General features: G+C 38.0%; 2 protein-coding genes across 3 annotated transcripts in view; both read right to left on the reverse strand.

Moving 5' to 3' along the window:
* Positions 1–1,350, reverse strand: part of arhgap21b (Rho GTPase activating protein 21b) — a 40,896-nt gene extending 39,546 nt beyond the window's left edge. Inside the window, exon 1 of one of the 2 annotated variants that reach the window (XM_037788124.1) lies at positions 1,096–1,350. The gene's annotated coding sequence lies outside the window, so the exon portion shown is untranslated. The remainder of the gene's footprint in view (positions 1–1,095) is intronic. The other variant, XM_037788125.1, reaches the window with a different exon arrangement.
* A 3,678-nt stretch (positions 1,351–5,028) lies between these two features.
* prtfdc1b (phosphoribosyl transferase domain containing 1b) lies at positions 5,029–15,092 on the reverse strand. The gene is made up of 9 exons (XM_037788212.1): positions 14,916–15,092; positions 14,598–14,704; positions 12,508–12,691; positions 11,384–11,449; positions 8,928–8,945; positions 6,577–6,659; positions 6,323–6,369; positions 6,109–6,185; positions 5,029–6,002 (listed from the first exon to the last, which is right to left on the reverse strand). The coding sequence occupies exons 1-9, from the start codon at positions 14,961–14,963 to the stop codon at positions 5,955–5,957; spliced, it is 678 nt and encodes a 225-aa protein (XP_037644140.1). The 5' UTR covers positions 14,964–15,092; the 3' UTR covers positions 5,029–5,954.
* Between the last annotated feature and the right edge of the window lie 32 nt (positions 15,093–15,124).

Consider the following 15,124-nt stretch of genomic DNA (forward strand, 5'->3'; position numbering starts at 1 on the left):
CAAAGCTACATGAACACTTGACATGAACACATAAACTACCAAGCAAGATGAACACTTAATTAAGTGTCACCTTTTTTGTGGACGTGGTGAAGACAAGTGATGTGACAAAACCACATCATCACAGCATTATTCACTCAACAACAATTTAGGGCTTGATGTCTTCAGCTTGAAGCACAACAACAAGGCAGATGTCATCTCAATTTAACTTCTTCTTGTATGCAATGTAAAGAACTTGATAATCATGACCTGTATTAATGTGTATAGATTGCTTTAAGTGTGTGATTAGGTAACAAAGGAAACTTTTAAAATGAAAGGGATTTGTTTTACTGGGAAATAAGTGCTAGAATTTTTACATTTTCTTCATCTGTTCATTGCCTTTTTGGTGAGACTGTATGATGAAATGTGAGCACAAGTTAGTTAACAAAGCTACTACAAAAGTACTCCCAAGCAAGATGCACACTTAATTAAGTATCACCTTTTTTGTGGACGTGGTGAAGACAAGTGATGTGACAAAACCACATCATCATCACAGCATTATAACAACAATTTAGGGCTTGCTGTCTCCAGCTTGATGCACAACAACAACGCAGATCATCGACACACTGCATAATGAATGGCCACAAGCAACAAGTGGACGGCAGACAGAAGAAAGGGCGAAATAAAAAGCCCAGTCAGGCAGGCACAGCTGAAATTAAGCTACAACACACGTATAGAACCTGGATTACACAGCACAAGTCACACAGGTTCATTACACTGTTTGTATTTCTATTATAACACCACAACATATGTGATTTAGAGATGGTTTAATTGTCTCTTGTTTGGAGATCAACTGGTCAACTAGGAGCTCGTATAGAGAGCGTGTCGAGCTGTTGTTCTCAAAAAGACCAACTTAAAGTAGCTTTTGTTACTTTTAATAAAATAGCAGCACATTAAAAGTTAAAATGACAATATAAGATGCTGTTTCTACGTTATATATGCGGCGAACGCTGACTGTGAAGCGTGTAAAGTGTGTGAAAGCAACAAACAACTGAAGAGAGACAACAGGCAGTTAGCGGTTAGCATCCAAGCTAACGGCTGGAGTTTAAACAAAGTTACCTGTGTTAGTGTCGAGGCGTCATTATACAGGCGGGCAGCGGCGTTTGTGTCCATAAAAGCAAGAAAACCAAGATGAATCATAGCGTGGGAGCTCCAGGATCGGGCGTTGTCATAATTTAATATAGTTTGAGTACAAAAAAAACGGCTTTCCCGGTGATTATTCCCACTCAGGAGTGGAGGAGGCGCATGGTGCAGTTTGGTTAGCTGGAAATGTTTTGTGCTTCCAGCGACTCTCTGTTGGAGTCCACCTTCGGTCAACAGGACACCTCTCAGCCAATCACAAGCGGCGTTGTATTTGAGCGGACCAATCAGGTGCTGGCTTACAAAAAAAAGTAAGCTGCGCTAGTAGAAAAGTAGTGATGGGAATTCCGGCTCTTTTTAGTGAGCCTGATCATTTGGCTCAGCTCACCAAAGAAGAGCTTTCGGCTCCCAAACGGCTCTTCTGTTTTACCACTTCTGCCTTTTTTTATAATTCAGCCAAATTTAGCACTGTTTTGTCCTATGATTAGTATGTGTGCAGATATATCACTTAAATTATTCAATATAATTATACTAAACCTTATAATTTCCAGAATACCATAATTTTACATCAGAATCAGAATCAGAATCAGAAAATCAGAATCGTGTTTATTGCCAGGTGTAAGAGGTATACACTAGGAATTTGCTTTGGTTTTGTTGGTGCAAATAAGCAGTATAATAACAAAAGAATAGTTAAAAACGTTAGAATAAAAAAAAGATTGAAATTCTACCAATATACAATAAACAATATAAGCTATAAACAAACATAAGCATGCTATAAACGAATAAACATGATATAAACGTACATGCTGATTCGTTTCCGACTGTCACTCATCTTTTCTGGTATGCGCGCACCTCACTCCTCTCTCTCTTTCTCTCCTCCTCTCCCTCCTGCTCTGTACCTGTAGACCGCGCGGAGAAGATCGTCCTATCATTCTGCCTTGAATTAAGTCAAGAAAAAGAAAAAAAAACGGCTCTCGGACGGGAGCCGGCTCTTATGGTACGTGTCCACAGGCTCCGTGCTTTCCACACTCCCCATTCATTGTCTATGTAAGCAGCCGCACAATGCATTCTGGTAGCGTGGCGTCGCGATTCGAGAAACGGAGCGTCACAACGCCCGCTCCTTATTTGCATAAAGTTGAGGTCTAGTCTACTTTATGCAAATCACGGGCGTCCGACGCGACTCGCCGCCTCTCGAAACTCCCGAGAATCTTTTAAAATAAACGTTGTCGATTCAAAATAAAGACAGATTCAGCAGCTGCGCGGCTTATTTCTCGCCTCAAATGTTTTCAGAAACACATTTCTGTGAACTATTTTCGTGAAATAAGAGAAGAAAGCTTCCAAACGAGCCTCCATACTGTTTCCGGTTTGAAAGCTGGGAGCAGCAGCCAACGGGAAGGGAAAACCTTCGTCCAATCAGGTGGGGACAGCCTGTGTCTAGTGACAGCCCACCAAGCGTCCAATGTTGGGAAGCATCGCGTCCCCTCACGATAAAAAAACGCCCCTGTGGACACGTACCATTATCGTTCACTTAAAAGAGTCGGCTCTTTGAACCGGCTCGTTCGCGACCACCACATCACTAGTAGAAAGGTGGTGTTTTTTTTAACTCTTTCAACTGGAGTCGGGAGCAAACACACACTGTCTGGATACTTCAAAAAAAGTAGAAGTAACACAAACACACTCTCTACTCCAACATTTCATATTACAGACTTTTTCACAATCCTACCCGCTTTCGTTTCATATAAACAACAAGGCTAAGCGAGGAGGAGTCACATGTCCTGGTTCACAGTGAGGTCGAGCAGAGCTGGCATGTGGATGGCAATGGATGAGGAATGTGCAGCATATAATCTTTGCTCTATACTCCCCAAAGCAGATCAAATTAAACACTTTGACTCCCTTACTACACACACAACCTTTGAACAGATTGTGGTCGTTCTGTAGACCAAAAATAAATGCTCAGATTTTTTTGACAAATGTCCCTTTTATTCCTCTGTCTGCACCATAAGGGACCACCTGTTCGTGGGATTGGCAGCTTTTGTTGCAGAGGTCAGTTTAGGGAGGAGACTTTCACAAAGCTGTCCTGTCCAGCCAGTTTCTATTTCCACTAACTCTACTGTGGATATAAACCTTGGAAAATAACATACTTGTACCTTACTTGGTTGCTTCCATTTGAGCTACTTTATACTTAACTATACATATCAGAGGATGTTTTTTTTCCTTTACATTTGACAGCTATAGCTACTGATTTGATTTTATTATTATTGTGTCATGCATAAATAATATGCCCACCCCAAACAGGGCTGGGCATATTATCTAGACACCATTATTTATAAAAATAAAGAAAAGACAAAGGCAGAAACCAGAGTAGCAATATAAATTACAAATAATACTAAACAAATTTCGCCACACATACAGTATATGCAAATTACCTGTGACTAATAAAAGAAATATCTTATCTTATCTGTTATCTTAAACAAATAAACCATCCTAACATTTTTCCAAACTTGAAAAACAAAAGTAGCCAACTTATAAGCATTAAAATTAAACAGGGATTCCATTTTGACATCATCCGAGCACCAAAACAAATCTGGATTTTGAAGTATGGACCATACAAAAGAAAATGTGGTTGCTTTTGAACTTCGCCTAACTCGCATACTTCTACTATTTTCTTTGCATGTTTAGATTTCACACACAAAACATGTGAACAGCTTATACAAGTTGATGTATTTAAAAAAAATGAACAACCAAACACCATTAAAAGTAGTTGAAATAAGCTCCACCTACCAGCTACAACAGTAAAATTGTATTGACACATTAAGGCATCACTAATAATAGTCTAATAACATAGGGGCCAATTTTCTGCATACCTTATTTTTGTTAATGTAAGTACATTTTTGTTGTAATATTTCTTTTTTTTGTTAATAACTTTTTATTAGTTCATGTTGACAGAAAAGAACATATAGTTCCAAAACAATTAAATTGAATTGATTCATGATATTTGTACATGTACATAACAATACCTAGCGGGCAAATATTAATATACAAACATGCACATCGATATACAATATACCTTAACATAAATCGGTATGTCTGCACAAACAGATACAGGTGTACCTTGCACCTACGTACACATGGCTTTAATCCATATACTTATATGCATGTATGCACACACACTTACACATACGCACATACACACACGTGTCTTAAATGTCAGCAATTTGTTTTTATTTTTATATTTTTTATTGTTTGTATTTCTAGTGTGGTATTGCTACTTTTACTCAAGTAAAGAATCTGAAGACTTCTTACACTACTTACAAAAGTATTGACTAAAACCTATTGTAACCTATGTGGTGATGGTAATAATGTAATTCTATTAGCGTACTTCATCAAGTCATTAATTCTTGGAGCTAAAGTCAGTTAAAAGGTCAGAGAGTCAGTTCACTGTAATCCCCAGCAGACCTCAGTGCTGAGGGAAAAAAAAACGGTTTTGTTTTTATGGCACTTTGTGTTCCCAGTGTAAAGACTGGGAGTCATATGTCAGGTGTGTACAAAGAGCACAGCAGCTCAACACAACAGACTCTCTTTTGTGCCTTTACTAGTTCAATTGAAGTTTATCTATTCATTTTTTATCAAAGAATGGTAAGCCAATGGTTCAGGATGCAGCCTTGGCCGGTCTTATTACCAGAAAAATACAATCATGAGCCGGGTTTCCACCAAGAAGTTCCTGCTAATTTTAGTCAAGGGACTACTTCTCAAGGAACTAAAAGGTTCCTTCAGTATATACACCAGTTAACAAAAGTTTTAGGAATTGAGGAGACAGGAAGGAGACCGTTTTCTGTAATATTATCCTCACCAGCACATACAACACCCCAGCAGCTTAATACTACTACTTCTACGAAGGATGGTATAAAGACATGATTTAAACAAACCATTTATTATGTTTCAATGACTCAGAGCCCTCTTTTGTATATCATCAGCCTAAGAAAAACACACAAGGTACACACGTTTTTTCTATTTCTAAGCTCGACCAAGACGCCACTGTAAACTAATTTTATCAACATTTGAAAATGCATTTTGTAAGTCAACAGAGAATGTGAGGATAATGTAGTGATGTTTAACACAGGAATGCTAAAAAATACTTTACTGATATGATAAATTATAAAAAAGGAAATACAGAAATGACAAAAGTACAGTATCCCACTACACCTCAAATACTAAAAAAAACTAAATGAGGTAGTTAGCGCACTTAGTGTTTACAAAACTACTTTGTTTGCCCCTGAGCATTAAAGGTGACAGAACTAACTAATGAAACACCAAAAAGGCAATGAAAAGATGAAGAAAATGTAAAAATTCAGGCACTTATTTCCCAATAAAACAAGTTCCTTTCATTTTAAAAGTTTCCTTTGTTACCTAATCACACACATAAAGCAATCTCTCACATTAATACAGGTCATGATTATCAAGTTCTTTACATTTGCATACAAGAAGTTAAATTGAGATGACATCTGTGTTAGTCACACTAACAAAAGGCAAACAGTAGCAGTACCCTAGCATTAAACATTTTCCACATGAATAACTTCTGTAAACACAAAGAATGAAGTTGCAACTTTAAAAACATGGTAAAGCATGTGCTTGCTTTGCTAAAATTACCAGTTAAATGTCAGTGTCTATTGTTAAAACAGATTAACGTTTCATAGAAGGAATGTTATAACAAAACAGGGGATGCTTGAGATCAAATGTCACGATAGCAGCTGTAAGTGAATGGCATCTCGGGGAAAATGTTCAGGCTTGCATGTTAGATGACATCTGTGAGACAGTCGCTTCCTTTTGCAGGCCTCTTTTTAAACCTTGTATTTTGTCTTCCCGCTTTCGCTGATCACACAGATATGCTACAAAAAGAGAAAGAGCAGTCAACACAGAAATGTCTTAGACAGTCATTATGACGTCTTCCTCTAAACAGTCACTGTTGTCTATGATAAAAAAGACATGACTTACATCTAAGTCTCTAAAATACTCATTGTAGTCTAAGGCATATCCAACCACAAACCGATCGGGTATCTCAAAGCCGACATCTGAAATCAAAAGACAAAATGGAACATTAGCTGGAAAAATGTCCACTGACTCACTGACTAACAAGCTGCAACAATCGTTTTAAGTGTGAATGAACCACTGACTCATAAAAACATAAAAGGGTTGGTCAGGTACGTACAGTCAGGAAGACACGCCGCGTTATGTGGCACTCGCTTCACCAGCAATCTGTGGAAAATAAAAGCATACATTATCATATGATATGTCTTTCTACCTGTCGCGTAGGACAGGTTTTAATTTTAAAAAACCTGCGTCACTTATTCCTTCTTGGTCTCTCTCTGTGTCTAGACTGTGAGGCGGTAAGAAGTGAGTGATTCACAAAGCAGGACACAACTGGGCTGGTTTAGTTTCGAGGTCTTTACAGCCATAACTCACCCTGCTACTTTGATCAATTTGGGCCTGAAGGCTTCAACATGCTTCAGGAGAGTCTTCATTGTTTTTCCGGTGCCTACAATGGCCTGTAAAAAGGGAAAGTTAGAAAAACTGGATTGAGAAAACCAGAGATTGCCAATACGGAAATGCACATTCATGTCGCACTGGAGTGAGAAGGAAGAAGTTGGTCACACTGTACTTGTGTTACGTAACTGTTTATGATCGTTCTCTAATATGACTTATACTGGAAAAAGGGGAAATTAACACGAGATGTTTGACACAATAATGCCTCTGACCTCTCGCATCAGGAAGAGGTAATAGTAGTGGTGGAACAAAGCCACAGAAGTGTGCTTTGTCATCTTTGTCATGTAGATGTAGGTCAACATGCCCCTCATTTAAAAAAGGATTGTCCTCACACACTTACACCAAACATTTTTCAATTGTGACAGGTGGAAAGAGCACTAGAGCGTCCTGTTACTCATGTAGAATGCCATTTCTTAACTTCAAGAAAGAAGTATGCAAGGCTAATGAAACAAAAAGATCAAAACAACAAGTTGCCTGTTCTTTTTTTATAAGAAAGCTTTTCACAGATTGTCCTATAAGAAAAAATATCAAAAATATCATATCAAAAGCTGCTGGTACTCTTTTCTGTCCTCTCCATATCTGGTTGCATTTGGTCAAGCATTTTTGCGCCGCGCCTAATAAAAGCCGTATGAACATAAAAACAATGTGGAGAACATCTGGACGAGCCAATGCACGGCACCGGGGAGGGGGGGAGAGAACGAGGGTGCTGTAATTCATCAATACAATGTTCACATCCGATTTGTGAAATAATTCTCGTCATACCTTTTATTATATTTGTGAATAAATATAATCAATGAAACATTGTTTAAAAGTTTTTTAAATCTGTTCTTTTGATTTACAGAATATGATTTTACAGGGCAACTATAACAAGTTTTGTCTTTAAGCTCTGTGGGCGTTATCTATAGTAATAATAATAATTATAATGGTCCAAATGAAGTGAAACTGCAGTTTTAAGTCAAAAACTTTCAAACTTTCTTGGGGGAGGACCCCCAAACCCAATATCTCCTAGTATTTTTTATTCACTGCAGAGATTCAGAATGTAACCTAATAGAGATTACTGATACCAGATGATACACACGCCAACATATGAATAATAAGGGGAGTACTGGCACGTCAAGCACTAGTTGAATACTTCAATAAAAAGTAAAAAGCTGATTCTAGAAAATTCGATGAAGTATAAGTAGATGAAAAATGATTCACTAAATCCGTAAATTTGCGCGCCGTAAAACCAAAACAAAGAGCTGAAGGGAACTAGAGAGTTGGGTAATAGTTCTCTGTGATAGTTCATCATAGTTTCTGCAGAAACCCTTTTCACATTACACATGGCCATTTGATCCATTGTTAATTGGGCGTCATATTTAAAAGGCAATTGTCATACTGGGTATCAAAGAAATTCATTTGAAAATGCTACAATAAAGAAATTTCCATTACTTACTGCAATAGCAGCCAGAGTCAATGAATGGCTGCAGGGGCAAATTTCACAGATGTTTGAGCACTGACTAATGACTGTTGTTTGAAAATGTTTAATCATGCGATGTCTACATTCAGTAAGCAACCATGACTGAATGACCACATTGATTTATTCCCTGTAAATGTCATTCCTTCCAGAGTGCACCTTTTCCCCAATACTGTTGTGTTCAGAGGAATGAAAACACATGACACACATTTAACAAGTAAACCTGTTTTTAAAAAGAGTTTAAAGAAACACCTGAGGCACAGAGCACCAGTCCCTCTGCAAATATGACACGTTTTGATACATAATATCTGACTATATGATCATTAATGAGGAATTTTCTTGGTATATTTATATTTCGGCAACTGTATACGCCGTTTTTTTAGCTGTATCGATGTTTTCAAGGTGTGGGTACTTGTTGTTTTGTTATTATTGTCATTAGCAGTTTCATTGTTGTTGATTTTATTGTTTTCTTTGTTTTGTTTTTGATTTTAATTACATATTTGTTTTTACATTGTGATGTAGTGTTTTTGTACGAACCCCAGGAAGAATAGTTTCTACTGTGATACTAACTAATGGGGAATCCGGGTAAATAAATAAATAACAGGCTAACAAGAGAAAGTTTATGATGAACACAGCTCTTATTTCCAAAATATAGGTCAGCCAATTAAAAAAGTTTCCTCATGTTGTCCCGTAGAAGGAAATAAAACTTTAAATGGCTCCTTTTGACCTGGATAACCAGCCACGGCAAGAAATACAATAGGTGCACTTTTGGTAAGGAGGAAAAACAAGAGTTGAAAAAACATGGTTGACTCACCTCCACAATCAGTACGTTCTTATGAGAGCATGTTGGAGAGAGGAGAGAGGGAGGGAAGCAAACAATTATTCTCGGTTAGGAACAGATAAACTGCTAATCAGTCACACATACATTCGAAGATATCAGTCGCATAGACTAATGTAAAAATCTGTCAAGCTGGTGATCTAATCAAGTAACAATTTACACATCTTACATCTTAAAAAATGAGAGAACTACCTATCTGGGTTCAATGTTAATGTGGGTCAGAAATCTACTTGCCCAAAGTCAATCTTTACTTGCTTCTATATGAATTGTTTTATTTATTAGCGGTTATCAAATAACAACAAAGACCAAAGTTAAATCTCATTTTTAATCTTTATTTAAGTAAATTAATCTGGCGTTTTGCCCACATCCTCTAATGCTACCCAACTAAACTCCTGTTTCCAGGATAATTGAAATGCCGATCGGACAAGTGAATTGCTAGTTTTACTAGCCCAAAGTGGCATTTTTTACTTTCTCAGGGCAAGTGGGCAATCCTCATTGTTGAGCCCTGACTGTACTTAAAATAAATCTGAAAGGAAATGATCATCTATGAGCTTCTTAAAAGCAGAAGTGTTGAAACATGGGCAATAACCAACCACATTTATTAAAGCAGGAGCTGTATCAGTAAGGCTGTTATTACATTATGATATGAGGAAATGAATGCAGCAGAAAGATGTCAGCCTTGTCCACATTGGAAATCCGTGTCCCTACAGTCCGTCTTTGAATGTCACACTGAAATAGTTGAGATTCTGCAAATGTTTGTCTAATCAACTGGAGACAACTGGCCACTATATATATTAAGAGTCACAATCCAAGCTTCAGTTCAACCTTTCTAGGTCAACATAAAAAAAAAAAACTTGAACTGCCATGTAACTGTACTCTACTTTTCAAACAAAGGATTGAGCCAAGCATGTAGTCGTGCTTTGTTTGGGCCTCATTATTCATACAGATTTATTTAGAGTGCAGTAAACTCTGGAGAAATATAAAGGACTGAGCTATATATATTAAAGGGGAAGCTACTGTCAGATACACTGTAGGGAGGTGAAGGCGTAACATAAACTATGCAATATGTACCTTGACACACAATTAGTTTACTTCTACCGGCAAAACGTCGCAGCGCTCTGTTACAAACAGGTGACTAAATTTAGCCGTACATCACAGGGAGCTCAGGGATTTCACACGCACACTTCAAATACTGTGAGCGAAGCAGCCGGCAATGACTCAAACTTACTACCTCATATCCTATTCATGTTTCAGGCATTTATGCCACGCCTGGCTACGGGGCATATTAGTGTAAGAGAGTGGGTGTGTGTGCTCAGCCAGAGGGGGGTGACTGTGAGTGTTCAGATCAGCTGATTTATATTACCTAGAAATACTCTTGCTGACTTATGACTCCTGTAGTAGTGGTTGAGTAATTCATCCCTGTCCACACACACACACACCCATATGCAGATACTGTCAGCACAGATGTGTGGAGAGAAAAAGATAAAGGTGCGTGCATGCATGCAAACAAGCTGCAAACGTGCGCTCTCACAGACAGACTGTTATATAATTTCTTAATGTCTACATCAGCTGAAGGAACACCTGGACGAAAGCTACAAATCAGATCTAATGGGAAGTCGCGCACGCCAGTTGTGCTCGCAAAAGCTGAAATAATTGATTCAGGAGAGTGATGATGTTTTAAATGCTACCGTATAAGCTATGTGCAAATGAAAAACAAATTCACGATGTCATTTTTCAAACATTCTCTCGATCTAGCTTCTTAAAAAGGTACAGTGTGTTGGATTTGGCGATGTGGTTGCAGATTGCAACCAACTGAGAACCCCTCCGCTCTACAGTATGTCACAAGAAAAAAAGCAAAGATTACAGTAGGGATGCACTGGATCAGGTCGGACATTTCACCTATAGTAAATAGTATACAGTACACGGTGTCATCCCGTAACAGTCAGCACACACACACACACCTACATACTCCCGCCCAGTGATTTTGATCACATGATAACAAGATAACCAGATGAAGTGTGAGCCTGTAACAACTAGCCCGCTGTCATCCTCCTGATCTACTGTGATAGCGGGTATATCCTCCCATTTACACAGATTTTACGTTTTGTTTCCACTGAGATAAAGTGGAGGAGGTCTTTAAATAATTACATTACAACAGTTGGTATCTGATCACCGCTGGGTTTGTCACAAACTGCCATCTTTGATCTCCTTTACAGAAGCACTGAACTGTTTCCTCTGGACGGAGAGGGAGATGGCAGATTAGAGGGAAGGCTGCCCTCTTGAGGCTGCCGTCTATCAACACCCGCCTTCTCCATGCCACTTGTCAGAGTTTGTTTTATTGTAATAGAGCTTCTGATAATGTTTCAGTAGATTCTGCAGTTCTTTATCAAGAGTTGAGCTGTTTTCAATGGTGTAGATGAGAAGAGCATTACCTTTCCAGCTAAAAAGGACAAATCCTCTGCTCCGACTATGTGAAGATCCTCCGTCGATTGGTCGTTCTGAGGAAATAAAAATTCAGAAAAGCAAAAATCAGCAACCAAACATTTTTCTGAAGGTTTAGATGGGTTAGACACTGTTGTGATAATACCAATGTGATAATATATGTCATCCTGAAAAATGTGGGTATATATATTTTTCAAATACTTTTTGTTCTGCTTTATAGAAATATTTTTTTATTAATACTTAATTAAGTACTGTTTAATAATTAATTGCGAAGTATGATTTTTCTACTGTCTAAAAACATGCTTTATCATTATATATTCTATGAAAAAAATTATATCAGTATGATTTTTCACCATTTCTGAGATGTTTTCAAAGTACCCTACTGTAAATATGGCAAATATCTAGAATAAATACATGGAAATAATACTAGTACTGGTAACACTACTAATTTTATGGAAACAAATGATTGGTATAGTATATTAACCTATTAATAGCATAATAACAGTACATGGTTAGTAATATAGGTCTCAACTGTTTGGTAGAGGCTTATATTAAAAAACTGTGGGGTCTGTTTAAAAAAAACATTGATTATTGTTATTATTGCTCCAAAAACATCAAAAATGCAAAAAGAAATATTTTCCATTGCTTTTTTCTTAATTACATTCAAGGGTTAAAGAGGTGATTCCTACTTTTTAAGTAAAGCACATTATTGGACGAGACTACATTAACTAGGTAGTGTTTTTCATAACGATTGCCACATTCATGGACAGGGATCATCTCCCAAACTTGAAACAAATGATGAATTTAAGGTCAAAGTGTATTTTATCGCATATACTAGTCACATAATATCATCTGTATACTAATTTCCAAGTGTGTTGTATTTTTCTCACATGAAAACAGCACATTGAAGGCAAAGTTACACAAATACACCACTGTCATAATTTGTTATAAAATATGACAAACATCTTCTGACTAAGTCATGGGACTCGTGGGAATAATCATGACCGATAATCTTAAGCATGACGGAGAGTGCCTCTGCATTCTCACACATGCCACAGCGTGTCAAACTGTCGGCGTCTGAGAGCAGCCTGTGTGGCAGCAGGCAGAGGCTCACCAGGTAGCTCTTGAGCCGGATGAAGTGGACCCTCATGGGGAGGGTGCGGTTGGAGTTGCGGCTGAGCGCCTTGATCCGGTCCACCAGGTCGGCACAGAACTGGTAGCCTCCTTTCAGCACGCACAGCACCACGATGTCATGGTCCCCCAGGTCATCCATGATGTTTCGAGCCAGACGTTCTGTCCTGTAAACAACGTCGTGAAAAGTGAACTTCCTCTTTAAAAGAAAAGTTGTGGTCTCGTCTTACAGGACTTCAGCTCTCAGATTCAGTCCATAGGCCAGGAGTCTCTTTATCACAACTATCTGTCCAGACAGCAGAGTGATGTTTACACTCCTGTTTGTTGTTTGTTAGCATTTTATCTCAAAAACAGTAACAAGTTTCAATAGAGTTTGGTGGGAGGTTAGGTCACAGGCTGAAGAACATGTGATCTGTTTTTGGAGCAGATTTTCTTTGAAAACACAAGAACTAATTTAATAGAGCTGGGCAACATTCAAATTTCAATGGGGAAATATAGAAATGTGAATATTTTGTGTTTTTGGTTTACATACTAATGTAGACCTAATGAATGATTCTGACTCTACCTGCAAAGGTTGACAGAAAATGAATCGCAACTATTTTGACAATCGATAGTTAAAGTAAGAAATTTCTTGTTATTTTTCTTGTTGCCCTGTTTTACATGTTTGACAAGTTTTGTCTCATGTGTTACATAACAGTTGAGCACTTTGCACCTTTTTTAAGTGATTAGTCACTACTGGAAAAAAATATTAATATTTTCATATTGATTTCAACTACTGCTGTCAAAGTTAACTTGATAATAACGAGTTAATGCAAATTTGTTTAACGCCAATAATTTCTTTAACGCGACTTGCAATTTTTAGGGTGTAACAGGCTCAGTTTTAAAGCTAGAAACTAGAAAACCTAAGAAATCCATCGGTACTAACCATGTCATACTAGCTTGTCGTGAAGGAGGATAAACAACGCTCCAATTTACGCTAAATTTTGGCGAGGAAAAACCGGCATGGCCATTTTTCAAAGGGGTCCCTTGACCTCTGACTTCAAGATATGTGAATGAAAATGGGCTCTATGGGTACCCACGAGTCTCCCCTTTACGGACATGCCCACTTGATGATAATCACATGCAGTTTGGGGCAAGTCAAAGTCAAGTAAGCACACTGACACACTGACAGCTGTTGTGTTTTGAGTATATTGTTTTATGCTAAATGCAGTACCTGTGAGGGTTTCTGGACAATATTTGTCATTGTTTTATGTCGTTAATTGATTTCCAATAATAAATATATACTTACATTTGCATAAAGCAAGCATATTTGTCCATTCCCATGTTGATAAGAATATTAAATACTTGACAAATCTCCCTTTACGGGAGATTTTCCATTTTTCTTATGGATTATCTTTGTAAATTGCTTACAAATGAGTTTTTATTGATGATATAATAATATGAATCTTAATTCTATTTCACAACTTTGTCTATGGATGTCTGCTAGTGCGTGTAATTCGTTTTTCTTCTCTCTCTCTCTTTACCATCTTTTCTAATAATTTATTCTTTTTAAAGACAAACAAATAAAACAAGAAATAAACATCGAAAAATCTAAGGTACATTTTGAACCGATAAAAAAAAATGTGCTATTAATTTGTGATTAATCTTGATTAATCATGAACAATCATGCGATTAAATATATTAATCGAGACACATGTCTATCACTGTGTATTTGATGCAGATCAAGATTCAGATGTACATTTAAATCTCTATACATTTTCTACTATCATAGTTACATTAACTGTGAGGAATTGTGTGGCATAGCGCTCTCAGCATGATTTATAATGGTCTGTTTGTGAGTTGTTTGGGGATTTTCAGTGTTAGTGATCATTTTATAGAAGTTATGCTGAAAAAACCCAACTGTTTAAAGCCACAACACATATCCCCTAAATCTCCCCAGAATCCCTCAGATGTGTCAAACGTCACGTAGTTTTGACTCCACCGTGCAGCAGCAACATCTGGGAGGCTCAGTAGACAGTGTATTTGTTATATCCAGGCAGCAGCAGCAGGATGTGAGTTAGTGATGTGTTGTACCTGTCCATAATGACGCCATGAGGGATGAAGACACAGTCTAAAGCTCCAGTGTAGTGAGCTGGATAGCTGAAGAGCTCTAAACTGTAGCCTGGCCAGTCATCCTTAATCTGGGAGGAGAAATGCAAACATTAGGTTGTTGTCTACAAGTAGTTAAAACACCAAAACAAGTATAGTTGCACTGCCTGAGACACATGTGTGCCTCTCTCTGCTGGGAGTAAATCTGGCTGCATGCATGGAGGAGCAAACTTTCTCCTGCGCGCTCTCTCGGACGCCATGCACCACTTTCACTGCTTTCAATGTTTGTCTTATTGTAATTACCACAATCCCGCCGCTTCCTGCGTCAGATTGGACGGCTGAGTCTGCCATGTTGTTCTCCTTCTTTAGAAAGTGGTGGAGCAGCTTTCAGAGGGAGCTGACACCGTGTGGAGAGAGGAGGAGGAGGAGGAGCATCCGGGTGGAGGAATGTTCCCTGAAACTATCAAACAGTTTGCATCCCTCTCTGTTGTGTTGTGTTATACAGTCCTGCT

The sequence above is a fragment of the Sebastes umbrosus genome, chromosome 12, assembly GCF_015220745.1.
Source record: "Sebastes umbrosus isolate fSebUmb1 chromosome 12, fSebUmb1.pri, whole genome shotgun sequence".
NCBI classification, from domain to species: Eukaryota; Metazoa; Chordata; class Actinopteri; order Perciformes; family Sebastidae; genus Sebastes; species Sebastes umbrosus.

Coding starts and splice junctions, on each gene's coding strand:
- prtfdc1b (XM_037788212.1), bottom strand. CDS start 14,963: ATGGCAGACTCAGCCGTCCAATCTGACGCAGGAAGCGGCGGGATTGTG. Junction 12,692..14,597: donor CATGGCGTCATTATGGACAG/GTACAACACATC, acceptor CGTTGTTTACAG/GACAGAACGTCTGGCTCGAA. Junction 6,370..6,576: donor AAATTGATCAAAGTAGCAGG/GTGAGTTATGGC, acceptor TATTTTCCACAG/ATTGCTGGTGAAGCGAGTGC.